Genomic DNA, 27,778 nt, shown 5'->3' with positions numbered 1-27,778 from the left:
ACACACACACTCTCCCAGCTCTTTCCATGCAGGAAGGGGGCTGGTTTGCATTCCCCAAGCAAGAGGGAGTAATAGCCATGACAGAATGGCAGAGATGACAGAGGGAGCTGGAAGGAGGCGCCAAGCTGGGGTTTCAGCTAAAGACTTGCTCCCCGCCCCTCCCCTCCCCCTAATGCCTAATAAGAGTAAAGTTCCAGAGCTGTCTGCTGGTGAAACCTTATCTACCCAGTGGTCTTCACGCTTCTGGCTCCCCTTGTGGGGAAGCAGCTGGGAAAGCACTGCAGGGGGTCTGGGCCCGTCCAGAAGGCCTCTGCCTGCTCTCTCAGGGAACCAGAGCCTCCCCTGCCCAGCCTCTCCTGGGATAACCACCCAGGTGCCTGGGGCTTCGGGGCAGCTCTGGCAAGGTAGGAGCAGAGAATGTATCCTCTTTCTCCTCCTTGGCTGTGGTACTGGTGGAGCGCAGGACTGAGCTTGGAGGCCTGAAGCAGAGAGCCCCCTTCAGAAGGAAGGGGAGCCAGTACTCTGGGTGGGTGGAAGGGGGGAGTTTGAGAGGGGACGGGAAGCATGGGGATATTGTCCCAATGTATCCTGACAGAGTTTCAGCTTACCCCACCTCAGCTCTTTTCTCCTCCTCCCCTAGAGCTTAATCTCCAGGTTGTGGGAGGTGAAGCCTCAAGTACTCTATACAAACAGGCCCTGCCCTGCCCTTCCCTCCCCACTGTGGCCCATCAGATATCAAAATCTGAGCTGCTCTTAGGAAAACAGAGGAAGGGACACCCCGACTGGAAGCCCAGATGGAAGAAAGTGGCGCAAGGTCTTTAGCAGGAGATCTGGAGGGAGGGATGGTGAGGGGAGAGAAGACGGGAGGTGGGGGGAGAACTCCTCAGCAGGAATGCCCAAGATCTGAGGTGTGGCTGGTTGGGTGGGCACAAGTCCCCAGCGTGGGGGAAACACTACCCCAAAGCTGGATCCAGAAAAGACATAGGAGAGCCTGTCCCTCTGCAACTTGGCACTTCCTGGGCGTGCTGGCTGGGTCAATGCTAGGAATGTGGGACCTTGGGAAGCAGCCATCACTCCCGGGAATATGAGTGGGGGGCTGGGATGAATGGGAGAGAGAATGTGGGCTGGGTAGGTGGGGTCGGGTTAAGGCTTCTTGGAAGGAAAGAATGGGGACATTGTGCTACTTCTGGGGAAATTCCTTAAGTCCACTTTGCAAGACTCAGTTGTCTCCTCCAAAAGGCCTCCTCTCTGCCCCTCCCTGGGAGTCTTTCAGGGCAGTGTGCTCAGATCCACAGCAAACTGCGGAGGGAGGGCATGCCACCAGAGAAGTCTGTTGTGTTCAGCCAGGGGGCCAGAGGCCAGAGGCCACAGGGGGTTTGGGCAGGGAAAGGAGGGAAGGAGGAAGGAGCTGGGCTGGCACCTCTCACCTCCCTCTCCTGGCCTTGCTTGCCATAGCAATGGGAGCCTGAGATACTGCAGGAAACGCCAGGCCTGGGGAGGTGGGAGTGCAGGGAGAGGATTATCCATCTCCTCTGAGGTCTAGGCCCTTACTTGGCATTAAGCTAGCTCTCAAACCATGCTTCACCCACCCTCAGGCTGTAGATGAGGGTCTCTGAGGGACCAGTGGATACCATCTTCCTCTCTAGGCCCAGACTGGCGACCCCACCACGATTTGTGTCCCTCCAAGTTTTGGACTCTTTGTATCTGGCAGGGATGTGGGACTCCAGCTTATCAGCACCACCCTTTGCCCACTCTCTCCATTGTCCAACAGGGACTAAGGCCCAGGGAACGGCATTGGTTACTCCCATTGCCAGAGCATGTCCATGGCCAATGACAGATTTGGAACTTCCAGTTATAAGTAGTGGAGAAAAATATCTGTTGGAATCCTCTCATTTTAAAGGTGAGAATATTGAGGCCCAGAGAGGTAAACTGACTTGCCAAGGATACACAGCAATTAATCCTGTGGAAGTGGGGAGACAGTCTGGGAGTATGGATGCAGGAGGGTGAGGCCAGCCTGGTGGGTCCTCACACAGGAACACCCACTGTCTTCCACCCCCACAACACTGTCTCTGCCAGGCCTCACTGGGCTTGCCAGGCCTGCAGCAGAGTGCCCTAACTAGATCAAAGCTTCTCCCCTCCACTGCACTCCACTCTCTGCTCCAGTGCCTGCAGAACTTTCTAAAGCACAGATCTCATTGAGTCACCCCACTGTTTCAAACCTCAGAAGGTTCCTAGAAGGCTTCAGAACCAAACCTTACCCTGACACATGAAGTCTTGTGACTGACCTACCTTCCCAGCCTCACCTCATACCACTCCCTGTCACACACCTACTCTGCCCACGCCAACCTGCCCGTCGCCGTCAGGCTCCTTCACCTCTCCTTGTCTTAACAAAGATTTTTTCCTGGTTGGAAGGCCCTTTCCTTTCTCCCCCACCAAGCAAACTCGGGCTCATCCTTCAACGCTCTTCTCAAATCTTTCTCTCTGAGGCCTTCTCTGATTTCCCCCAGCAGAGTTAAGAGCTCCCTCCTCTGTGTTCCCTGCACATCTTAATTATGTGAATGAACAAATGCTTGGAGAAGCTAAGTCTGAAACCATATGTTCCTTCGTTTATTCTATAAGCACTCAGTGTCTGCTTTGTATCAGTTAAAGATGAAAAGAGATGTGGTCCTCAAAGGAGAGAGACACGTAAACAAACAGGTGTCACATGTGCCAGGGGCTACTGCAGAGGTGTGAGATACAGAGGGCATGAAGGCGGGAGTGATCAGCTCTACCTTTAGGAGAGGTCAGAAGCCCATCACGGGAGGTGAGCACTCACTGACCCTCCACTGTACCAAGCTGTTGCTCAATCAGATTCACACTCGCAAGACCAGCACACCTGGCTGGGGGTTCAGCTCATGGGGCAGTGAGGCCTCAATCTGGAGGAGAAGTGCAGAAGGCTGGACCAAGTGACCTACACAGCAGGAAAATGAAGTCACTAGTTCCTATACACCAGGTTCCTGTTCAGAGTTTCCAGATACTCGAGTTCACACGTGTCCTTCCAGGGAGCTCCCCCTTGGAATCAAGGAGTTCCAGACTCTATGAAGATAAGAGGTAGCTCTGGATTTTGAGGAAAGGGCCAGAGGCCTATTTGGTGAAATTCTAATGGAGAAAATTATCCCCATTTGAATAGATGGTTCGTAAATGAACTGAGATGCCACTTGTATCTCACTAAGGTGACCAAAGTGTACGATGATGGTGACTCGGGGCTCTGAAGAAAGGAAAGTCTGATCTACACAAAAACTTGTACACAACCTTCACAGCAGCATTATTCCTAATAGCCAAAAAGCAGAAACAACCCAAATATCCATCTATCGAGGAAGGGATAAATAAAATGTGGTACATCCACACAATGGAAGATTATTCAGCAATAAAAAGATATGAAGTACTGATACGTGCTACAACATGGATGAGCCTTGAAAACATCATGCTAAGTGAAAGAAGCCAGGCACAAATGGCCACATATTGTTTGATTCCATTTACATGAAATGTCCAGAACAGGCAAATCTGGAGACAGAAAGTAGATTAGTGTTTGCCCAAGGCTGGGGGATGAGGGTAGCAAGGGCGATGGCTGCGGGTGTGGGGTTTCTTTCTGTGGTAATGAAAATGTTCTAAATTGATAGTGATGAATGCACAACTCTATGAATGTACTAAAAGCTATTGAATTGTATACTTTAAATGGATGAATTATATGGTATGTGTATTATATATCAATAAAAGTGTTATAAAGAAAAAGGGAAGTCTGAGAAGAGGAGCCTGCATCCCAGCCCTCTTCTCAGGAGAGAGATACCGCCTCACCAAAGACCCCGTAACATGACCCACGAAAACTCTGACTTGCTTTGATCTGATTTTGTATTCTCCAAACTTCTTTCTTGTAACTATTTTGGTTTTCCAGAGGGAGCGTCCTGAATAGTAGACAGCGTTTTGGTCAATGGGCCCATATATTTACTGGTAAATGGATAAATTGGCATTGAGGTTTGTTAATTAGTGGGATTTGCTAATCAGTGTCTTATGATTTGGGCTGACATGAATAAGCTTTTGAGGGCAGTTACCCCATGAAGCCCAGCCCCACAGCCATCCACTCTGATGGTCTCTTTCTGACACACCAAGTAGAATGCTTAAGGCTGCTTCGCTTTCCAGAGTGACTTCTGGCCTCAGAGACCTTGAGCTGCCTGCCAAAGGCTGGGGCAGGGAGACAGTCAAAGAAGAGACCACCGCCAGCCTTCATGTATTCTGTCCCTGCTCACCTTCAGAGCAGGGCCACATACTAGCTATGCCACCTTGAGTACTGAGAGAGTTAACCGCTCTCTGAGCCATTACCTGAAAACGGGGAAAACAGTACAACCTGCCAGCTCCTGCCATCTAGTAGATGTTCAGTAAGGGAGATGTGTCATTAATCTGAGCATTTCCTGCTGAAACTGTATGTCAAAAGGCAGGAGACAGGTAAGGAGATGGGAACAGAGAGGTGCCCAGGATGTGCTGGAAGAGAGCTGGAACCACTGTGCAGCTGTGTGACTGAGAATGTTAGTTACTTAACCTTTCAGGGCCTTGTTTTGGTAAAGATCCTGAAGATACATGAAGATTGTAAGGAGGGTTTTGCAAGCTACTTTTAATATTGAAAAAACAAAGTCAATGGCAATTAGGCATTTACCACCAAAAGGCCATATACACTTACTGAAAGATCAACTAGAGTCATGAGTCACTTAACGCTCTAAGATATGTTCTGAGAAATGCGTCTCGTTAGGTGATTCCATCATTGTGTGAACATCCAAGTGTACTTACACAAACCTAGATGGTATATCCTACTACACTCCTATGCTGTATGGTACTAATCTTATGCGACCACTGTCATGTACATGGTGGGTCGTTGACCAAAACATCTTTATGCGGCACATGACTGTATTTCTTTAAAAAGTTAATCCTATTTTAATCACTATTTACTATTTGTTCACTGTTTTCATTTCATATATATGTATCTCCATCCTTCATTGGCCAAAAAAAAAGCAGGGAAATTAATGATTAACACATGCAGAATATTATGTAGTTATAATCTTTCAAAATAATTGCTTCATTAAGAAAAATTATCTGAACTGTCCTCAAAGGAGAGAAGGCTGGATCACTGGACCAATGGTCTTTAAGGCAACTTCTTTTCAAAATACTATCTCCAGGTGGGCGCAGGGCATAATTACCTGATGATGTCACCTAACACAGGTGTGCCAGTGGTTTTTTTGTGTTTGTGTGTGAGGAAGATTAGCCCTGAGCTAACATCCATTGCCAATCCTCCTCTTTTTGCTGAGGAAGATTGGCTCTGGGCTAACATCTGTGCCCATTTTCCTCTACTTTATATGGGATGCTGCCACAGCATGGCCTGACAAGCAGTGTGTTGGTCCGCGCCTGGGATCTGAACCTGCTAACCCTGGGCTGTCAAAGTGGAGTTCACGAACTTAACTGCTACGCCACCGGGCCGGCCCCACCAGTGTTTTTTTTTTTAAAAGATTCCTTTGACCTTTTTTTTTTTGGAAGATTGGCCCTGAGCTCACATCTGTTGCCAATCTTTCTCTTTTTTCCTTTTTTATCCCCAAAGCCCCAGCACATAGTTGTATATCCTAGTTGTAGGTCCTGTCTAGTTCTTCTAGGTGGGAAGCCACCTCAGCATGGTCCTTGCCCAGGATCCGAACCGGCAGACCCCAGGCCGCCAAAGCAGAGTGTGTGACCATAACTGCTACGCCACCGGGCTGGCCCCTGTGCCAGTGTTGTAATCCTCTCTCAGGGCTTTAAACAGAGGCAGTTTCATGGTGTAGATAATCTAACATCACATTTAGCATGATACTGCCTCCTTGACTCCTGCCCCATAGCAAATGGGTGAATTGGAAATAAAATCGCCCAGGCTAAAGAGATCAATCTGTGATCTCTTTATGGATAAAGACAATGGGCTGGCCAATACCACCCAGCCAAGAAAAGTATGTCCACAGGCCTCAGGGCTAAAAGACACTGGATTGTGGACAAGCTGTAAAATACGACACACAAATTTAAAATTTTCACCCCCAAAGCACCATGTTACTACAGAGTCTTGGCATAATCCATTACTCAGGGTAATCTTGTGCGTTAATTAACCTCCCTGAGCCTCAGTTTCTTCACCAAAAGAAACTCTGTCATATCCTATAGAAATAAAAGGTGTCATGATGGTTATGACAACTTTTACTCACACGTCTAACCATGTCCTATAAAAATTTTCTAAAGCAGAGTTTCCTAGTGTATCCTCCTTAGAACACTAGTTTCATAGAATATTAATAGATGTTTCATGGAAAAAAGCAATTCAGGAGGCAAATAAGCTTGGTACTTGCTGAGCTAAACCAAGTTAAATAGATTACTGCAGAACTTCTCAGAACCTTTCACACGCTAATGTGTACTTCCAAGAAGTGGACAGAATATACAGTTTTTAAACCTTATTTAATAGTGGACTCCTTTCTTCCTGGAATATCTTATAGGACTTAATGGCCCAAGAAAAACAATTTGGGTAGTCTGTCTTTATGACTGAGGATTCAGGGGCCGGCCCCGTGGCCTAGCAGTTAAGTGCACGCGCTCCGCTGCTGGCGGCCCGGTTCGGATCCCGGGCACGCACTGATGCACCGCTTGTCAGGCCATGCTGTGGCGGCGTCCCATATAAAGTGGAGGAAGATGGGCACAGATGTTAGCCCAGGGCCAGTCTTCCTCAGCAAAAAGAGGGGGATTGGCATGGATGTTAGCTCAGGGCTAATCTTCTTCACACACACACACACAAAAAACTGAGGATTCATATGGACCTGAAAATCATGTAGCTCTTCTGAGTCTTCTTTTTCTCACCCATAAAATGAAGATAGTGATACTATCTTACAGGGTCATAAAGCTGATGAGATGATATGCCAAGCCTGGCACACAGTAGGCCCACAGCAAATGTTAGTTCTCCTTCTCTAAAGGAAGAAAAACTGAATGAGCCTGGAACCCTTTTTTTCCAAATTAGGTGAAAATTCTTAATAATAACCACTAGAAGGAAATTTTCTGTAGTCTCTGGAATTACCTGTAAAAACTACTTTTTAACCCTCTCAAAGAAGAGGGACAATAGACAGTCCTTTACCTCTGAGAGCCAGGGGACAGGCTTATTCCACTTCAGGTAGCTGCTGTTACTGCTCCCTCCTCGCTCAAAGTCTTGGTCCTGACAGAAGAAGGGAGAAGTAAACTTGGCGGGGATATTAGGGTGAAAACAGGATTCAGGGCCCCTTGAAAGTGTCTGTGGGGAAGTAGAGGGTTGGGAGACACAGCCCTGCCCCCAGGAAGCTTATCAACTTAAGGGACACTCCCATTTATTATTTACACTCTATCCCTCAGGAGTATACCTCCTTACAGTTTCATCAATGTATACTCCTGAGGTTCTTGTACTTGCCTGAATTTTCTCAGTCTTCCCGCACGGGAAAAAAAAAAAAAATCTCATTCAATCAGGCTCTCCTGAGGGCAGGGATCTTGCTTCCCTCTCCCTCTACATCCCCTCAAGGCTCTGCCTAGATTTGTCCTAACAAGTGGGAGCACCTTGGGGACACCCCAGCTCTTCCCAACCATGCAGGTCCACAGCTTCAGTTTGGTTCCTGTCCGTTTCTGGGGATCCATGTCTGTTCTAGGCTCAGAGACTCAATCTTCGGGCTCCAGATTGAACTGGACCCCGATTTCCTTAACCCCCACCCAGAGCTGCTCCTGTCTCCCTAGGGACTGTTGGCCCAAGAAACACTATAGGGAAAATGCTCCATGACAAATCTGTCCCCCAGCTATCTGCAGGGAGGAGTGTCTGTCTACCTCATCATTTCTGACTCTTAGCAGCGAGCATCTGGGATTATCACTTAGGCATCTGGGATTATCACTAGAGTACCAGTGCAGTCCTCATGCCAGCAAGAGTGCTTTTGGAGATGGAGGCCATATGCCTGGCACGGTTCAGACAGGGGCGTCTTGAACTACGTGACAAAGGCTTTGACGAGGGCAGGATGGATATCTCTACCTACCCAGCTAGGACATCCTGTGATGCCAGACTGCCATTCCTTTCTCCTCTGCCTCTCTCACCACAGAAAAGTGGAGGTTTCCCTTAAGACTACAAGGGCACAGGCAGCTGAGGACCCATGTTAACCCAGCAGCAGGGAAAACAGGGTGGCCCTGCCACATACCTTGAGGCCCAGCCTCTGGGGATGGTAGAACTGGAGATTTGGATCCACAGCTGGAATGTTCCTGCTGGCCAGGGCCTTGGCCAGTTCTCTCCAGCTGCCATACCCTATGGAAGGGAAAGAGGGAGAGGAGCGAGTTCAACATAAGCAGAAGTCCTTATCAATCTGTAAGATTTGGGGGGACAACAGAGGCAATCATCTTCCCTTCTGCTGCTCCTCACTCCTCTTCATACGGAGGGTATGACGTGGGGGTGGTGGTGTTGGGAGATAGTTACAACCTTGGCCAAAGTCAGGAGGACAGAGAGGAAATAAGCTCATATGCCACTAGAATTCGCTGTCTTCCATGAATCAGAGAAGGAGCCAGGCCGGGTGAACATGAAGCCTTGTCCGCTCCCTGGTAACCCACAACAGCTGATTCTTCCCCAGTTGCCTCTCGAGGCTGATTTCTCCCAAAGGCCACTGTGGGAAAATGGTTGTGAAAGGCAATGGAACTAAGCTTTCCCCTGCACAATTTCCCTTTCCAGCTCAGTCCCTTTCCTCCAAGCCCAGGGAGACAGCAGGTTGTCTAGTTGGGGAGGCCCTCCCCTCTGCCCACCATTAATCTCTGGGTTGCTGGACAGAACTACAGCTGGGGGAGGAAGGAAAGGGTGGGCCATCAAGATGCTCCCAGAGGAGCCAGCCTGGTGGTGCAAGCAGTTAAGTGTGCGCGCTTCACTGCTGCAGCCCGGGGTTCGCCGGTTCGGATCCCAGGCGCGCACCGACGCTCTGCTTGTCAAGCCATGCTGTGGCGGTGTCCCATATAAGGTGGAGGAAGATGGGCATGGATGTTAGCCCAGGGCCAGTCTTTCTCAGCAAAAAGAGGAGGATTAGCAGATGTTAGCTCAGGGCTGATCTTCCTCACAAAAAAAAAATAAAATTCTTTTTGTCTAAAAAAAGATGCTCCCAGATACTGTGGTGGGCACTGCACAAAAGAAGGTAGACTGACAGTCACTGACCAATGGGAGCTGATACTGGCAAAAAGCAGGGGTGTCATAGGAACCCCTATGTGAGCACCAGTAGAGATACAGCCAACCAGACACAGAGGAAAGAGCAAAATCCACAAACAGAGGTCTGCAGAAGGTGGACATCAACATTTTGCATGAGTGTTTATGCAATCGACTCTAAGAGGGGGATTGCAATGTGTGTGGGAATACGTTTTGTGTGGCCTTTTAGTGTTTCTAAGCATCTCACAGGCATGATCTCATTTGAGCCTTAGAAGCATCTTGTGGGCCGGCCCCATGGCTTAGTGGTTAAGTGCGCGCGCTCCGCTGTTGGCGGCCCAGGTTCGGATCCCCGGGCGCACACCGACGCACCACTTGTCCGGCCATGCTGAGGCCGTGTCCCACACAGAGCAACTAGAAGGATGTGCAACTATGACATGCAACTATCTACTGGGGCTTTGGGGGAAAAATAAATAAATAAAATTATTAAAAAAAAAAAAAAAAAAAAAAGAAGCATCTTGTAAGATAGGCCACGTCTGATTACCCCCATTTTACAGATGGGGAAAGGGAAGCTCAGAGTTTAAAGTCACAGAGGTGATTGTTTTGAAGCCAGGATCAGAACAGAGAGCCTGTCTGCTCAGGAGCCACCATTTTCTCCTTCTGTCTACACTTTCTCCTATGGGCACTTTTCGGCATAGACTTTGAGGAGTCCCGGGGGCAGAGGCCTCAGCTGGAGATCCGTGCCTTTGGGTTTCTGCACAGACATTAAACCTCCACTCATGTGATGTTTATAGGGCCTTCTGCAGGTTTATCCCTCTGCCATCAAGGTCTCTCCTGTTTCCATGGCTGGCCAGCTGGCAGTCAGGAACAGGTCAGACTAGTGCATCGCAGGGGGATGTTCCAGGGAAGCAGGATTCTGGAGCCAGTGAAGTGAGATGAGGCTATGGGAGAAAGGCAGAAAGAGAAAGAATGTTTCCAGACCTACACCCTACATTTCTGGATGATCTCAGAGGAAAGCTGTTTGTTCATCTGCTAATCCCAGCCCAGACACTTCTAATGTAAGAGCCCCAGCCCTGCCCCTCCGAGGAGCTGCTGGCTAGTGGATGGGGGGCTCAGGTGCCTGGGTGACAAATGGGTCACACTGTGGGGAGGGGGAGGGCAGGCCCTGCCTTGCTTCTGCCTCTGAATGATCAGGTCATCTCTTCCTTGACTTTGCTCTTATGACTAAAACCCATCTACTTCTAGACAAAGTTGTAAGGATATAATAATAAAAATACTCTTTCCCCCATCACCAGGAGTTACAGTATGTCTCAGATGCATGTTCTTTCTCATAGACTAGTTTTCAGCTCCAGCCAAATTCTTTGACTCTTGGAAGTCACACCAAAGATGGGTAAGACAACTTAACTCAAGGTCAGTGAACTCTCACTGTGGGTTTTCAGTATGCCTTGTCCTGGCATTTGCTGGGAAGTGACAGACTCTCTCCTTGACCAAATTTTAGACAGGCTCCTCTGAGCTGTCTTTTCAGCTAGGGCTCATCCTTAGGCCCTGTCCTAGGCCTGCCTAGCCCAGTTTTTAGAAAGAATCCTGTTAAGTCTGTTTAGCAAGAATCCCCCCATCCTTGATGTACAAGACCTTGGCCTGCCTTTAGCAAGAATCCTGTCAGGCCAGTTTAGCCCCCCACCCTTGATGTCTCCTCTTAGTAATTTTCCATCCACTGACACCCTCACTCTGTTTGTTGGCTGTAAATCCCCAGCTGTCTTTGCTGTGTTTGGAATTGAGCTCAGTTCTATACTGAAGTCTCTTTCCCATATTGCAATAGTACTGGATAAAATCTGTCTTTATCATCTTTAACTGGTGTCCAGCTCTATTTCTCTTTAAAAGAAGGTAAGGGGTGGTTTTCTCAGTGAACAAGGACAAATCCACCGCGGAGAGAGGGGATCAGTGAGGTTAAACCTAACCAGGCCCTGCCCCTGGGTCACAGGTGAGTCTGGGTGGCTCTGAGATACCTGGAGACAGGATACTCAACAGCCCAGCCATTAGTAATTTAAGGAGTAGGGTATTTCCTTTGCAGACTTCACAACATAGTTGAAAGACAAGCAAGGCTTTGGATTCAGAAAGATCTAATTGTATATCTACCGCTTATAAACAGTGGCTGCTCGAATAAGTGGCCTTGGTTTGGCCACTTTGGCCTTGCCTGGTTTCTTCCTCCAGATGGTGGGATAACAACGCCTGCCCCACAAGCCTGCCGTGAGGACTATGTTACGTGCGTCAGACCCGGTGTGGTGTTTGGCACACATGTGAAGTACTCAATAGGCATTCCGTCCCCCTAACAATTTCTGAGTTTGGGGTTTTGAGCTTCAAAGTCAGAAGATGTGAGTTCCGGCCCCTTTAGAATTTTGTAAACTGCCAACGGCCAGTAGTTCTTTCACTCGCTTCTCTCTGGGCTTATTGACCAGAGCAGTGAGCAGACTGTGGGCCAGCAGGGACTCAGTGGTAGCAGAACAAAAGGTAATATTTCCTGTTTCACAGCACTGCCTTCTGTTCCCTGACCCATCCCCCATCCATCCCCCACCCCTGCCCTCATTATTCACTGAGTGCATATTGCCCATCAGGCACTATGCTGGGCATTTGGTATTTCCGGTTGCCCGGCCTTTGCCTCTGTGTTAACCCTGCCAGTGGACACCCAGGCATTGCTTAGTCGCCGGGGGGAACATGGAGCTAAAGACTGTGCTGATTGGGGCCGGCTCGGTGGCACAGCGGTTAAATGTGCGTGCTCCGCTTCGGCGGCCCGAGGGTTCGCACGTTCGGATCCTGGGTGGCACCGATGCACTGCCTGTCAAGCCATGCTGTGGTGGCATCCCACATACAATAGAGGAAGATGGGCACGGATATTAGCCCTGGGCTGGTCTTCCTCGGTAAAAAGAGGAAGATTGGCATGGATGTTAGCTCAGGGCTGATCTTGCTCAAAAAAAAAAAAAAAAAAGACTGTGCTGATTTAACTATTGACACTTGTCACTTGCCCTCTGGTAAGTGAACTCCTCCTGCTCCTGGCCAGACTTCTCCTCCCTGAATGCCAGCTGCCAGGGCCTGTTTCTCCTGCAACAGGTGTCACATTTGTGCCAGGAGACAGACACCCTGATCTCAGGTGACAGATAAAGCACCACCATGGGCCTCACATTCTGCCCTCACAAAGCTGGGCTATCAAATTCACCACCAGCCAGAACTTTGCCAACATCCCTCCTCTGTGCAATGATCTACCCTCAAGGGCCTGATGATGATCATTTGGCTCTTTGGTGAAAACATGGCATACACATATTCCTTGCTGCTCTTCTTCAAAGACTCTCACATACATGATTTCACTGCACCCTCACAACCTCCCTGTAAACTGTTGTCTTCTCCATTTGGAGATGAAGAGACAGAAACAGACAGGTGAAATCATTAGCCCAAGGTAACACAGTGAATAAGATAATCTGTGTAAAGGACCTAATGCCCAGAGTGTAATAAGCACTTAACACATTGCAGCTTATTATTTATTACTCATCACAACATTGCAGATCTGAAACTTGCATTCATTTCTCTTGACCTCTGGTCTGATTCTCTTGCTGATACGTCATGTGGTCAGCAGGGATATTCACACCAGGGAGAAAGGACATCCCTCGCTGCTCAGGCAGATTTAGGATAGATTTTAAAGGTATAGCGGACAGGCCTTGCTGATGGATTGGATATGGGGAGAGGAATCAAGAATAACTTCAAGATGTCTGACCTGGGCAGTTGGAAGGCTAGAGTTGCCATTCACTAAGATGGGGAGGATGCAGTGTCAACAGGAGAGGTGGAGCTGAAAGTGGTGCCTGAGAGAGAAGTGGAAGCATGGAGGGTGGGGCTGGGGAACACCCAACAGGCAGATGCAATGGAAATGGCATTTCTGAAGCTTTATCTCCAGCCTTGGGGCAGGGCTCCACTGGAAAGGGCTAGCACCTTCCCTGAGCCAAAACACACTTGCAAGAGAAGGACTGACCCCTCCAGGGCCCTAGAAAAGTGGGGTTGAAGGAGAGTCTCGGAGGACTGGTCCCATAGCTCCACCAGATGTAAAGCAAAGATCCAGGGCCGGCCCCGTGGCTTAGCGGTTAAGTGCGCGCGCTCCGCTACTGGCGGCCTGGGTTCGGATCCCGGGCGCGCACGGACGCACCGCTTCTCCGGCCATGCTGAGGCCACGTCCCACATACAGCAACTAGAAGGATGTGCAGCTAAGACATACAACTATCTACTGGGGCTTTGGGGAAAAAAATAATAATAATAATACTTTAAAAAAAAAAAAAAAAGATCCAGGGTGAATTAGACGATTTGCTAAGAAGCCTCGCATCTGTACAGAGGAAAGGTGATGAAATCCAGAGGAGCCGAACAGAGACGCAGCCCACGTCCCACCAGAGACCAGGAGGTTGTCCAGGGAACGGGAGGTTGTGACACCCAGGGCATGGTTCCATAAATGCCAGGAATCGGCACTGAGTCCCGGGATGAAAAAGCAGGGACTGTGGCTCTGACCTTGGCGTGCACTTGAGGGCCAGTCACTCGTCCTCAGAACAGAGCTGCTAAAGCTAGAAGCCAGCAAGGCCTGGATCCCAGCAGAAACCTGAGGTGGCAGAGAGAGTCAAGGATGAAGCCAGGGACTGTCACCCGGGAAGGAGTCTCTAAGGAAAACCCAAAGCTCCAATGGCAGAGACAGGGCTGGGTGGCTTAACCTTCCCTTCCCAGCCCATGACACCCCTGGGATCTTGATGCAAGAGAATAATGTAACTATGACAGTTAATGTTTATGTGTCAGGCATATATACATGTACATATTTATGCTAAATGAAATATAGATTATTTTATTTAATACAACCACCCTACAGGAAAACAAGGCTTAGAGGTTAAAAATCTTGCTGAAAGTTACAAAGGTAGTAAGTGACAGAGGCCAGTGTTTGGACCCAGGATGAAAGTCTGTGTCCTTAATTCCATTACTCCCTATTGAATATACTTGAGAATTTTTGTTCACCCCTACCATCATCATCATTATCACCTGGTGTCAGCCACCCATTAGTCACCAGCCTATCTCCTCCCCAATTACCACACACACACATACATTCACACACTGCAGACCGTTTCCTTACTCTCTCTAATTTGGCCACTAACACCTCTCCATATAAGCCAAAGAAAAGCATGAGAGAGTGCAGAGACCCAAATATCCCAAAACAGCTGGAAAATGGGACATGAAAGCATCTGAGCCTAGGCCTGCTACCTTCTTCCTAGTTTCTGAGCCTCTTCCTTCTCGACATGAGGGTAAACAATCCAGCCATGTGTCTGTGAGCAGGGGTTGGCCCAGGGGATTATAAATGGTTCGCTCAGCTCCGTCTCACTCTCCCTTATAGCACAGGTGGGACAGGAGAGGGGCAGTGAGGAACAGGAGAGAGGTGGGATCCTGAGATCTTCCTAGCTCCTCTTTGATGAGCAGGTAGGGCCTTATATGGGTAGGGCCCTGATGAGCCTCCCCGTCCCCCTCAAGCTGCTGTTGCTCAGAGTTGGGATCAGGAACCAGAACAGCCAGCTGCTCCCCCAGCTCTCTGCCAAGCTAGCCCCTGAGCTGCTGTAATGGTTGTGGCTGCTGGCAGGCCAAGGCTTGCCAGCAAGAGACAAGGGACTGTACCTACTATCGTGTGGGTGCCACCTACAGGTGGCCCAAAAGAGGGCATCAGAGCTGAGCCAGGTATGTGCCTGTGTATTTCAGCCCTGCTGTCAGTGCTTCCTGCTCACCCAAACATCCCAAATCAATTATAAAACTTGAAGGCAGTAGATGAGGAGAAGAGATAGAGAGAGGGCACCTGCCCTTTCTACTCTGCTGCTGCTGCTCTGGGAATGTAGGATCTGTCTGTACACAGCCCAGCTCAGTAATTTTCCATTCCCCAAGCCATAGATTTGATTAGTAAAGGCCCCAGAAGGTTTGGCCAGGCCCCAAGGCACCTTGAGAATATCGTCATCATCACCATCATCGTTACAAAAAACAAAACAGAAACAAACAAAAAAACCCCACAACATTTAAGGCCCCATTTACTAGTCAGTGTTATGACAGGACAGTTACAGCCACAAACACAGTTCTGCTCAAAGGGAATTTCAACTTAAGACCCTTGATGAAATGGGGTGGCTTCAAGAAAATCTAGATGTAACAGGATCCAGAATTTCCAAAACTGGCCCAAGCCCAATGAAGAGATGCTTTAATCCTATGGCGCACCTAAACAAGGACCACTTAGGTGTTTTTAGGACTCCTCAGATCAGGACTGACTTTTCTGAACCCACAAAACTGGTCGTTTCCAGTCTTCTTTCTGGACTGGGAGACAGACCAGCTTCTTTTTTTTCTTTTTTTGCTGAGGACGTTTCACCCTGAGCTAACATCTGTTACCAATCTTCCTCCTTTTTGCTTGAGGAAGATTTGCCCTGAGCTAACATCCATGCCCATGTTCCTCCACTTTATATGTGGGTTGCCGCCACAGCATGGATAATGAGTGGTGTATGTCCATGCCCGGGATCCGAACCCACAAACCCAGGCCGCCAAAGAGGAGCGCGCCGGACTTAACCACTATGCCACGGGGCTGGCCCCCAGATCAGCTTCTGAATGTGGAGGAAGATGTGAGACGATCCTTTCCCTACCTGGAGTCTTTCAAAGAGGAAGTTTATTGGTGGTTAAGAGTAAGCAATCAGCAAGTTGAGAAAGAGTAAATCAATCAATCAATCAATCACCAGGCATTTAGTGAGCACTTGTTGTATACTTAGAACTCTGCTAACTGCTGTGATAGATAGAAGGTACAAACAGAGATATTTAGCTCCATCCATTCCTAGGAGCACTTAGGGCAGATGTCATGATAAATGAAAGGACCAACATGTCTGCAGACTCGTATATGTGCCCTGGCACTCACACCCATGCCCATTTGCAGGGCATGCACAAGCCAGTTCTGCTTTATGCAAACAGACAGACATACATTAGAGAGCTGGGCTAACTGGATGCTAATGATGCAATATTGCTTGATGATTTTCCAGACTTGCAGGAACTTTAGGCAAAATGTTGTGCAAACACTTCCTGGGATAAGAGAACTGGTCTTCCAGGTCCCAAAGGGTTCGGGAGAAGCAATACAGATATAGGAAAGCCCTGGTTCCATAAGATGGCAATGGAATCTCTTCAAAAATTTAATTTCTAGATTTGTGTATGTGTGTGGCAAAATAAATTAATACAAAATTTACCATCTCAACCATTTTTAAGTGGACAGTTCAGTCGCATTAAGGACATTCACATTGTTGTGCAACCACCACCACCATCCCATCTCCAGAACTTTTTCATCTTCCCCAATTGAAACTCTGTCCCCATTACACACTGACTACCCATTCTTCCCTCCTCCCAGCCTGGCAACCACTATTCTACTTTCTGTCTCTGTGAATCTGACTGTGCTAGATACCTCATGTAAGTGTAATCATATAATATTTGGCCTTTTGTGTCTGATTTATTTCATCTAGCATAATATCTTCAAGATTCATCCATGTGGTAGCTTGTGTCAGAGTCTCCTTCCTTTTTTTTTTTGGTGAGGAAGATTGGCTCTGAGCTAACATCTGTTGCCAATCCTCCTCTTTTTGCTGAGGAAGATTAGCCCTGAGCTAACATCTGTGCCCATCTTCCTCCATTTTGTATATGGGACACCACCACAGCACGGCTTGACGAGTGGTGCACATGTCTGTGCCCAGGATTCGAACCTGTGAACCCTGGGCCGCCGAAGCAGAGCATGGGAACTTAACAACTATGCCAACGGGCCGGCCCCTCTCATTTCTTCTTAAGGCTGAACAATATTCTATTGTATGTAAAGACCACATTTTGTTTCTCCCTTCATCTGTTGATGGACATTCGGGTTGTTTCTACCTTTCAGCTATTGTAAATAATGCTGCTATGAACAGGGATGTGCAAGTATCTGTTCAAGTCTCTGCTGTCTTTCTTTTGGTAGGGCACTCTCTTTTAAACTGTTAATGTGGCCGGCCCCGTGGCGTAGTGGTTAAGTTCTCACACTCTGCTTTTGCAGCCCAGGGTTCGCAGGTTTGAATCCCGGGTGCAGACTGACGCACCGCTCGTCAAGCCATGCTGTGGCGGCGTCCTACATACAAAATAGAGTAGGATGGGCACAGATGTTAGCTCAGAGCCAGTCTTCCTCAATCAATCAATTGATCAATCAACTGCTAACAACTGTGTCCATTCCAGAGATCAAAGTAGGAGCTGAAGGTCAGCAGGGCCAGGCTGCTATCCTCATGGTAGAGACAGGGTGGCAAAACCTCATGTTCTACTGAGACTGCGAGAAGTCTGAGGGACAGTGGGGGGAAGGAGGAGGAGTGTTGGGTGAGGGGGATCAGGTTGGAACAATTCCAGCCAACAAATTAGGAGGAAAAGCAGAACTTCTGAGTGGGCCCAGGGCAGGGCTCTCCCCAGGGACAGCGATGTCCTAGTCTACCAGCCAGTGTAGATATTAGCAGTTTCAACACACCCCAGCTTCAGAGGGAGGTGAAGTTACCTGGGCCCCAAGAAACTCCCTCTCAGTGCCGACACCAGTCCACAAACTGCTGGTTACCTGTCCTCAATGAGGTAGGTACAGAAACTTAGAGTAAGCATTTATTTATTTTTTTTTTTGTGAGGAAGATCAGCTCTGAGCTAACATCCACTGCCAATCCTCCTCCTTTTTTTTCCCCAAAGCCCTAGTAGACAGTTGTATGTCATAGTTGCACATCCTTCTAGTTGCTGTATGTGGGACGCGGCCTCAGCATGGCCGGAGAAGCTGTGCATCAGTGCGCGCCCGGGATCCGAACCCGGGCCGCCAGTAGCGGAGCGCGCGCACTTAACCGCTAAGCCACGGGGCCAGCCCCTAGAGTAAGCATTTAGAACCTTTTAGTGCAATCTGACATTGCTGCAACATCAGCATGGGAGAGTGGAATCATCTCACTGAACGTGGTAGAGACCATTTTGGATGCTTTGAACTCCTATGGTGAGTTGTATATGGTGCAAGCTGCATACTGGTAACGTGTAGTATGACCACATCAGTCAGTGACAGACGGGGAACTAAAAACAAAAACCAGAAAAACGGGTCCTTCACTACAGACAGTTTGTTCCAGTTAGCATCATGAGCCTGCCTGCCTACCTGTCTTCCTTCCTTCCCTCTCTTCCTTTCTAACTTCAGCAAAAGGTAATTTTGGAAAAGACCACAGAGTAGCTCACAGAATCAAAGAGAGAACCACACAACCAGGCCCCGGAACAGCCAGGAACCAGGGTAGCAACTGGAATCTCAGCAGCCAGCAAATGACTCAGCTCCAGAAACCTCTGTGTGTCTCTGCTCAGAATTCAAATTCCCAGGAGAGACATTCTGAGCTGCCCTTGCTTGGGTCAGGTGTCCCTGTGGTAGCGGATGGGTGGGCGCTCTGCAGAGAGCTGGTAAGATCCCCGAAGCTCCAGGAGAAGAGGTGGGGGAGGGGCAGTCTCATCATGGGGATTTTCTGAATCTTCCATGCAATAATAGCTTAACTCTGAACAACTGTTATTCCTAAAAAGAGTGGGACTTGTCTGACAGTCATATTTTTAAAGCAGGGGCGCCTTTTAAAATACAGACATGGCTGAAAGTATTCAAGACACAGACACACGTAGTTAGTTCTACAGTATTTAATAGACTTTACAGAACATGTGGAAGATGAGAGAGTTGATTATTTAGAATATCCTCAGGAAAAGTAAGTTCCAGACTCACGCAGATAGACAATGTTCAAAACACATTTCTTGGAAAGATAAGGTAAAACAATCATCTGTCAGAGCCTTTGAAAGTGATACTCCATCAATTCATTTTAACCTTGGTTTAAAAGAAGAAGAAAATGTAAGGATTGTTGTAGTCTAGGGGAGCTTAGAAATCATCATTGCAAGCCTCAAAATTCTATATGTTAGGAAACGGAAGACTCGAAGACTAGGGTCGCTGTCTAAGGTCACAACGCAAGTTAGAGGCAGAACCAGGACTAGAACCCAGGTCTCCTCTCTTCTGGTTCAGAAGTCTTCAGTTCAGACCACATAACTAACCTGCTAACGTGTGAGGGTGTGCCCAGGCTGTGAGCCTGATGGTAGAGTGGAACCAGGAGCGGGAATGTAGCACTTTGTGGTTTGGAATCCTAGGACTGAGCACAGCCCCTCTCATGGAAACAGGGTCGTGGTCTACAGAGACAGCCTGGAGAACAAGTTTCTCTGAGTATTTGAGAGCCTGCTAGTTTGGGTCCAGACCAGTTCCGACTCTAGAATCCCTTAGCGTGTAAAGGAAGGATTTGAGCTCCAGAGGCTGTGCCACACTCACCTTTGACCTCCCTTTAGCCACAGCTTTAAATACGGAAAATGTTCAATAAATGACTATTGGATTTCATTGAAATACCTTTTATTGTTTTTTACTATATTTTGTTCTCTAAGGACCTTTATTAAAAATACTTTAATTAAAAAATACTTAGGGCCGGCCCCGTGGCTTAGCGGTTAAGTGCGCGTGCTCCGCTACTGGCAGCCCGGGTTTGGATCCCGGGCGTGCACCGACGCACTGCTTCTCCGGCCATGCTGAGGCCATGTCCCACATACAGCAGCTAGAAGGATGTGCAGCTATGACATACAACCATCTACTGGGGCTTTGGGGGAAAAATAAATTTAAAAAAATAAATAAATAAATAAAAAATACTTAACTTACATAACTAGAAATATCCACAAGCACATTAATTACTACTTTGCCATGCTATCTATTATCATTATACACGGAAGGAAAAAAACACCCCATTCTCTGGCTTAACAACCACTTTTTAAAATAAATGCACAGGGGCCGGCCCACGGCTTAGCGGTTAAGTGCGCGCGCTCCGCTACTGGCAGCCCGGGTTCGGATCCCGGGTGCGCACCAAGGCACCGCTTGTCAGGCCATGCTGTGGCAGCATCCCATATAAAGTGGAGGAAGATGGACACGGATGTTGGCCCAGGGCCAGTCTTCCTCAGCAAAAAGAAGAAGATTGGCATGGATGTTAGTTCAGGGCTGATCTTCCTCATAAAAATAAAATTAAAATAAAATAAAATAAAATAAAATAACAAATGTAAGTATATTTGAGAATAGGGAGGGATTTAGACTCAGTGGGAGAGAAGCTAAGTAGGAGCACCAATAGTCAGCTCAGTCGATATCACTTGTTTGTTGTCTACCTTCACAATTAAGAATCTGCTCATTGGACTGCCGTGTAATTGTTAAAATATCTACTTGAGGTTAAATACTATTGGTCACAAAACCATGAGATAATCTCTACCGTCTACTCTTACCTTCACAAATCCAATGAAACACTGACTCTTGGGACAGCTGATTAAACTATTTAGTATATGGTTTTTATATCCCATACAGGCAAAGCACCAGCTCTGTGTCTATAGGGAAAAGCACAATAAATAAAGTGAGAATCTGATTTAGTCAACTGGTTATTTGATGTGTCAGTTACCATATTTTCTGAACCCCAAATCAGGATATGTGGTCTGACCCAGGCAACAGAATGTCTGAAGCAGTTAATCTTTCCTGGAAACCCAGGCCGAACAGTCACACTGTTTATTTGACATTAAATTATCAGTTTCACAGATCTCTATTGTCTTCAGCCTCACTAAATTTGCCAAATTCGCTGGTGCAATGACCAGACAGGACTGATCTATACAACTCTAGCTAGCCCATTTATAGCTGGGTTAACAGGAATGTCGGGGGCCAGCCCCGTGGTGTATTGGTTAAGTTCGTGTGCTCTGCTTTGGTGGCCCGGGGTTCACGGGTTCTGATCCTGGGAGCAGACCTACACACTGCTTATCAAGCCATACTGTGTCATACTGTGTCAGTGTCCCACATACAAAATAGAGGAACACTGGCACAGATGTTAGCTCAGGACCAATCTCCCTCACCAAAAAAAAAAAAAAAAAAACAGGAATGTTGGCTAAAGATGCACAAATAGCTCGAGAGGATAAAAGCTTATTCCAAGACCCTCCATCCCATGCCCTGCCCCTGCCCCACCCCCCAACAATTTCTTCCACTACTCTGTTTCCCCTGAGCCAGCAGGCTGATCCAGGTCTACCATTGTGCTTGGACAGAAGTGACAGCTGGCCCAAACCATACACAGAAGTGGGCACAGCACAGGATCATTGCTAGGCCAAATATATTTTGAAATTCCCCCACATAGAGGACATATGGAGAGAGTGGAAAGTGAAGAATATGAAAGTGACTAACCTGGCAGAGGAAAGCAAACTTTCAGCGTAAACATCCCTAGAATTATCATGACCACTATTGAACGTTTTTTTTTTTTTGTGAAAAAGATCGGCTCTGAGCTAACATCTGCCAATCCTCCTCTTTTTTTGCTGAGGGACACTGGCCCTGGGCTAACATGCATGCCCATCTTCCTGCACTTTAAATGGGACGCCAACACAGCCTGGCTTGACAAGTGGTGTATCGGTGTGCGCCCGGGATCCGAACTGGCGAACCCCGGGCCGCCGCAGCGGAGCGCGCACACTTAACCGCTTGCGCCACCGGGCCGGCCCCACTATTGAACGTTGAGTGAGCAGCTCAACTCCATCCACTCTTTGCTGAGGAGCCTGAGCTGAGAAGCAGCAGTCACTCAACCTGAATTTGTGTGCCTGCTGTGGTTGAAGAACCTCAGGCACCAACAAATCCACAAGGTCTGGTGGAAACCAAAGAGGAGCTCAAGGAGAGCTAGAGAGATGAGCTGATAGAACTGCTCAGAAACTGGACAGACTACTCTGATCCTTACCAAAAACAGGAGAGAGTCAAGACAGAGCACTTTGGAGAAGGAGCCAGGACTACAAGAAAGCTCCAAAGACGGAAAGCACAAGGGTAACATTACCACTGAGCCGTGTGCTGCTAACAGCCTAATATTTCAAGCTTTCAGATCTGTGCGACTCTCGCTTTACCCGTGTGATACCTCAATGGTTTCTGGAACTTTCTCCTACTTGGAGTACTTGTGAAGACAAGTGAGGCACAGAAAACTTGGATTATTTTTTGGCTTTCTGAGCATAAACTTTGATATTTAATAACCTGCGATAGCAGTCGGTATCCTAGCAATACATAAAACCCTTGGGAATCTATTAACTGTTTAGCATTCCCAGGTCTTAGGGGAATATGTTTTCCATCTTTCAAAGAGCCTATTGTGTGCAATCTGTAGAGTAAGAAGCAAATATTCCCTTGAGTGGGCTGCGGCACTGAGCGAGGCTTCCCTGGAGTTCACCATGGTACAAAAACAGACACAGGTTTCTCACAAAGACTGCACAGTCTGTTACTCATTTTGAACTGGCTTCTTGGATCAGTTGATTACAGTTGTGATGGTTGCACTAAATGGCTCATACTGGGAAGGAAGCTTTAAAAAGGAGACCTGTGAAATTAAAGAGGAAGCTATACGAGCAGCCAATTAGCTAGATTGACTGAGCATCTAACACGTATTGGTAGCTGCTTTGCCTGGCTCTGGGCGTGTGACACGTATTGTGTTAAGAAACAGTTTCAGAGCCAGAAAGCCCTGCCACTTTCTATCTGTGTGACCTTTGGCAAGTTCCTTAACCTCCAAGAGCCTCAGTTGTCTCATGTCCCCACCCCCATTCAGTTAGAAAGATTAATTAGGTCCATGAATGAATTAAACTAACATTTGTTCCTTGCTGCGGGGGTAACAGGCAGCTCCTTTAGTATTCGTGGTACTAGCTACATTTATTGATTGTTTACTCTTTGCCACACATTTTACATCCGTTAATTTCCAATGCACAATAACCCTGTAAGTAAGTATTACTCTCCCCATTCTCTTAATAATGAAACTGAGGTTTAAAGAGTTTACGTGATTTGCTCAAGACCCTGTAAGTGGCCGAACTGGAATTCAAATTAGTTCTGTTTGGTTCCAAGTCTTCCCACCGCTGCCCAGTTAATCCTCACCGCAATCCTGTGAAGCCAATATTATGGAGACCCATTTACTACGGTACAGAAATGGAGACTGAGGAACCAGCCCACATCAGGAGTGAGAAGTCACAGCTGACAGCTCTGCCATCGCTGCTAGAGCAAGGCTGGGCTGGATTTTCACATTCAGGTCCCTATTCCTCCTGCGCATTTTCCATGACACAACTCTGCTTCACACATGCAGGGTGGGTTTGGTAACGTGGTGCCCAACGAAGCACTAAATAAGGCTCCCGGTATTCCCAGAGGAGGATCCTGGTGGACTTCACGGGTGAAGCAGGTTTAGAGTAGGTGTTTTGGAAAGTAGGTGGAGTTGCCACATTTGGGAATGGAAGAAAATCATTGCCCTTAAGGGGATCTAGATTTTACAAGGCAACCTGAATTGTTTCCATCTGCCCTCTTCAAGCCCCACCTCAGCACCTGCCTTCGTTCCCTGACCAGAATCCAGAAGCTTTTTTCTAATAAAAGTAGCATATGAACACCACACTCCCCCAACATCACAGAGTACAGAAGTTCATCAAGCAGAAAGTTATGATCCCATATAATCCCCACTCCCCTCCCTACTGGCCGCTCCCCAGGCCTTTTGCTATGTGCTTCTCATCTTTCCTATCTTTACAAGCAGGATAATTTACCTTGGGGCTCAGTCTGTGGACTGCTTCTGTTCCTATCTAAACTCTCACCCTTGCTAATCTCATCTGGTCCTTTTGAAGACCATCTGTATGCTGATGACTTCCCTAGCTTTAGCCTTGACACTCCCTGAACTCCATATTTATCAACCCAATTTACTTACTCCCCCACTTGGAGATCTGAGAGCATCTCAAACTTAGGTCTAAAACCAAACTCTTGATTTTTCCTACCAAACCTGCTGCTCCCCATCCTCCCCGTCTTAGTGAATGGCAATCCAGCCTTCCAACCACCCAGGGCAGAAATCTTTGAATCCTTCTTGATTTCTCTTCTCATAGCCAATCCGTCAGCAAGTCCCATCAGCTCTACCTTCAAAAGCTATCCGAAATCTGACTATTCCTGACTCCTCCCCTTCCTCCACCCTTATCCCAGCCATCATCTCTTGTCTGGTCTCTGTTCTCCCACTCTTGCACCCTACAATGTAAGTGAGGCCACGTCAATCCCCTGCTCAAAACTCTCCAATGCCTTCCCAATTCACTCAGAATACAATCCAAGGTCTTTTCGATTGCCTATGAGTAAGGTTTGCTGGGGACAGACAGTTTACATTGGTTGTCCTGGCAGTGTTATTAACAGCACCCACCTTCACTATTAAACATGTCCCAATTTGTAAATAAATGATATGGTCACCCTACTAACGATGCCCTACAGATTAAATCCTTGCCTTAATCTCATCTCCTATCCCTTTATCATCATTCCACTCCAGCTACACTGATTTCCTTGCTGTTCTTCCAACATGCCAAGCACACTGTACCGCAGGGTCTTTGCACTTCCTCTACCTGAAAGATACTTCCCTCAGATATTTCCGGAGCCCACTTGCTCTCTTCACTCCAGTCTCTGCTCAAATATCAGAAGCCTTTCCTGCTCATCCCATCTACAATAGCACTCTCTCTACTTCAGCCCATCACTCTCTCTAACCCTGCTTTTTTTGGGGTGACCTGAGGAAGATTTGCCCTGAGCTAACATCTGTTGCCAATCTTCCTCTTTTTTTTGTTGTTATGTGAGCCGCTGCCACAGCATGGCCACTGACAGACGAGTGGTGTGGTTCTGCACTCAGGAACCGAACCTGGGCCACTGAAGTGGAGCGTGCCAAACTTTAACCACCAGGCCATCAGGACTGGCCTGCATTATTTTTCTTTTTTTTGTGAGGAAGATCAGCCCTGAGCTAACATCCATGCCAATCCTCCTCTTTTTGCTGAGGAAAACTGGTGCTGAGCTAAGATCCATGCCCATCTTCTTCCACTTTGTATGGGATGCCGCCACAGCATGGCCTGACAAGCAGTACGTTAGTGCACGCCCAGGATCCGAACCTGGGCCGCCAGCAGCAGAGCGTGCGTGCTTAACCGCTACGCCAGGGGGCCTGCCCCCGCATTATTTTTCTTAATAGCACTTATTACCACTTGACTTATTATGTGTGCATGTGTGCAAAATCTATCTTCTCCCCACACATACTTTGTTCCTATGGTCAGCACATAGTAGGCACCTATAGAATAAAGGATGTCACTGTTAATAGTATCCAGTCCATCTAGTTTCACACAGTGGTTAAGAGGAAGAACTCTAGAGTTGGATGCCATGAAATCTAGCTATGTAATCTTTATCTCTAAACCTTGGTTTCCTTCTCTAAAATAGTGATGTTAGTAGGATTTACCTTATGGGGTTATCGTGAGGATCAAATGAAAGTGGCATATAGTAAGTGCTCAATAAATACTGGAGATAATAATAAAAAAATAAGAGTTAATACATTTAGCATTCACTATGAGCCAGACAGTGTGCTAAACATTTTATAAATATTGTCTCATTTAGTTCTCATAAAAACCCTTAGAGGTAGGTACTATTATTATCTCCATTTTACAGATGAGGAAATTGAAATTCAGAGAGGTTAAGTAACTTCTCTAAAGTCACACAGCTGGTAGGTGCTAGAGCCAGGATTTGAACCCAAGGTCTCTGGTTCTAGCATCTGTTTTTATCCACTATTCTGCTTTGATTACAAACTTTTCCTAGGCATAGTTCCCTATGTTTCCTAAAAATTCCAAGTGTTCACCACAACCAGTAAACTACAGAGATACATATTTTTAAAAGTATCTCCTCTGGGGGCCAGCCCAGTGGCCTAGCAGTTAAGTGCGCACGCTCTGCTGCTGGCGGCCCGGGTTCGGATCCCGGGCACGCACCAATGCACCGCTTGTCAGGCCATGCTGTGGTGGTGTCCCACTTAAAGTGGAGGAAGATGGGCACAGATGTTAACCCAGGGCCAGTCTTCCTCAGCAAAAAGAGGAGGGTTGGCATGGATGTTGTTAGCTCAAGGCTGATCTCCCTCACAAAAAAAAAAAAAAGTATCTCCTCTTCTTCTATCCCTCCCCACCATAACTAATGCTAACGGTTAAGCAAACTTCCATACCTTTCTACTTGCTCACACACTAATAGAGTTTATTAGTTTTTGTTCGAAAAGATAGGTTCATACTACATATCTATTACTCTGGGACATGCTTTTCTCACTCACATCATGGACATTTCTCTAGGTCTAAACAGAATTCAGCTTTTTAAAATAGCTGCAGTAATATTCCATGGTATGGCTATGGCACAATTCAGCAAATTATTTTCCTACTGATAGACATGCGATTGTTTCCAAACAATGCTTCAGGCATGTATGGCTGCTATGATTTCTATAGATCAAGTTCCAAAGTAAGATTGCGAGGTACATTGTATCATAAAAATTTCAGTAATTTACCTATTACTTTCCAAAAAGGTCTGAAAACAACTCATATTGTCACCAGTATTATCTAAAGGTGTCTGTATCCATGCAACTTCATCAGCACCACATATTAATCTTTAAAATTTTGGCCAGTCTGATGGAAGTGTATATTTTTAAAACGTAGATGCGTTTATACTATATATATTACCCTGCAGCTTGCTTTTTCCCCCTCAATAATACCATGGACATCTTTTCAATCGTTTGAAAATTTTGTTGTTTATGTCATACGATTCACCTATGTCACCTGGAGCACATTTCTTTCCCACCTGAGACAGTTGATCTATGAGTGAAATGGGGATGGCAATCTTGACCTGCCTTAATTGGCAAGAGAAGGTAGAAATTGTTTTACAACAAGTGCAGAATCACTTCACACCCACTAGGATAGCTACCATTGAAAAGACAGACAATAACAAGTGTTGGTGAGGTGGAAGAAACTGGGACCCTCATACACTGCTGGTGGGAATGTGAAACAGTGCAGCCACTTTGGAAAATAGTCTGGCAGTTCCTCAAAAGGTAAAACATAGTCACCATAATTCTACTCCTTGGTATATACCCAAGAGAAATAAAAACGTCATAGCAGCATTATTCGTAATAGCCAAAAAGTGGAAACAACCCAAATGTCCAACAACGATAAATGGATAAACAAAATGCAGTATATCCATACAATGGAATATTATTCAGCCATAAAAAGAAATGAAATACTGATGCATGCTACAAGGTGGATGAGCCTTGAAAACATTATGCTAAGTAAAAGAAACCTGACACAAAAGGCCACAAATTGTATGATCCCATTTATATGAAATGTTCAGAATAGGCAAATCCATAGAGACAGAGAGTAGATTAGAGGTTGCCAGTGCTGGGGGTGAGGGGATAGGAGTGACTGCTAAATGGGTACCTGGTTTCTTTTGGGAACGATAAAAATGTTCTGGAATTAGATAGTGGTGATGGTTGCACAACCTTGTAAATATACTAAAACCATAGAATCGTATACCTTAAGGAACAGATAAAGCCCCACAGCCTCTACTCTGTCCACTCCACCTTTTGGGTCTCTGTTCTCCCTCCTTCCCCAAGCATCTCCACCCCCAGTTTAATTATCATGATCCCTAGAGAGGAGGCAACAGGTTTCTTTTCAAAG

At 47.0% G+C, this 27,778-nt stretch overlaps 1 protein-coding gene across 2 annotated transcripts in view; it reads right to left on the bottom strand.

Annotated features, from left to right (window-relative positions):
- Positions 1–27,778, bottom strand: part of B4GALNT3 (beta-1,4-N-acetyl-galactosaminyltransferase 3) — a 99,582-nt gene that overhangs the window by 20,711 nt on the left and 51,093 nt on the right. For both annotated transcript variants that reach the window (XM_058559088.1, XM_058559089.1), the window contains exons 2-3: positions 8,223–8,326; positions 7,151–7,228 (exon numbers count right to left, since the gene is read on the bottom strand). In XM_058559088.1, the coding sequence (XP_058415071.1) occupies positions 7,151–7,228; positions 8,223–8,326 (182 nt within the window). The remainder of the gene's footprint in view (positions 1–7,150; positions 7,229–8,222; positions 8,327–27,778) is intronic.

This window comes from Diceros bicornis, chromosome 17, assembly GCF_020826845.1.
Source record: "Diceros bicornis minor isolate mBicDic1 chromosome 17, mDicBic1.mat.cur, whole genome shotgun sequence".
Classification (NCBI taxonomy): domain Eukaryota; kingdom Metazoa; phylum Chordata; class Mammalia; order Perissodactyla; family Rhinocerotidae; genus Diceros; species Diceros bicornis.
This window is presented reverse-complemented; position numbering and strand designations above follow the sequence as displayed.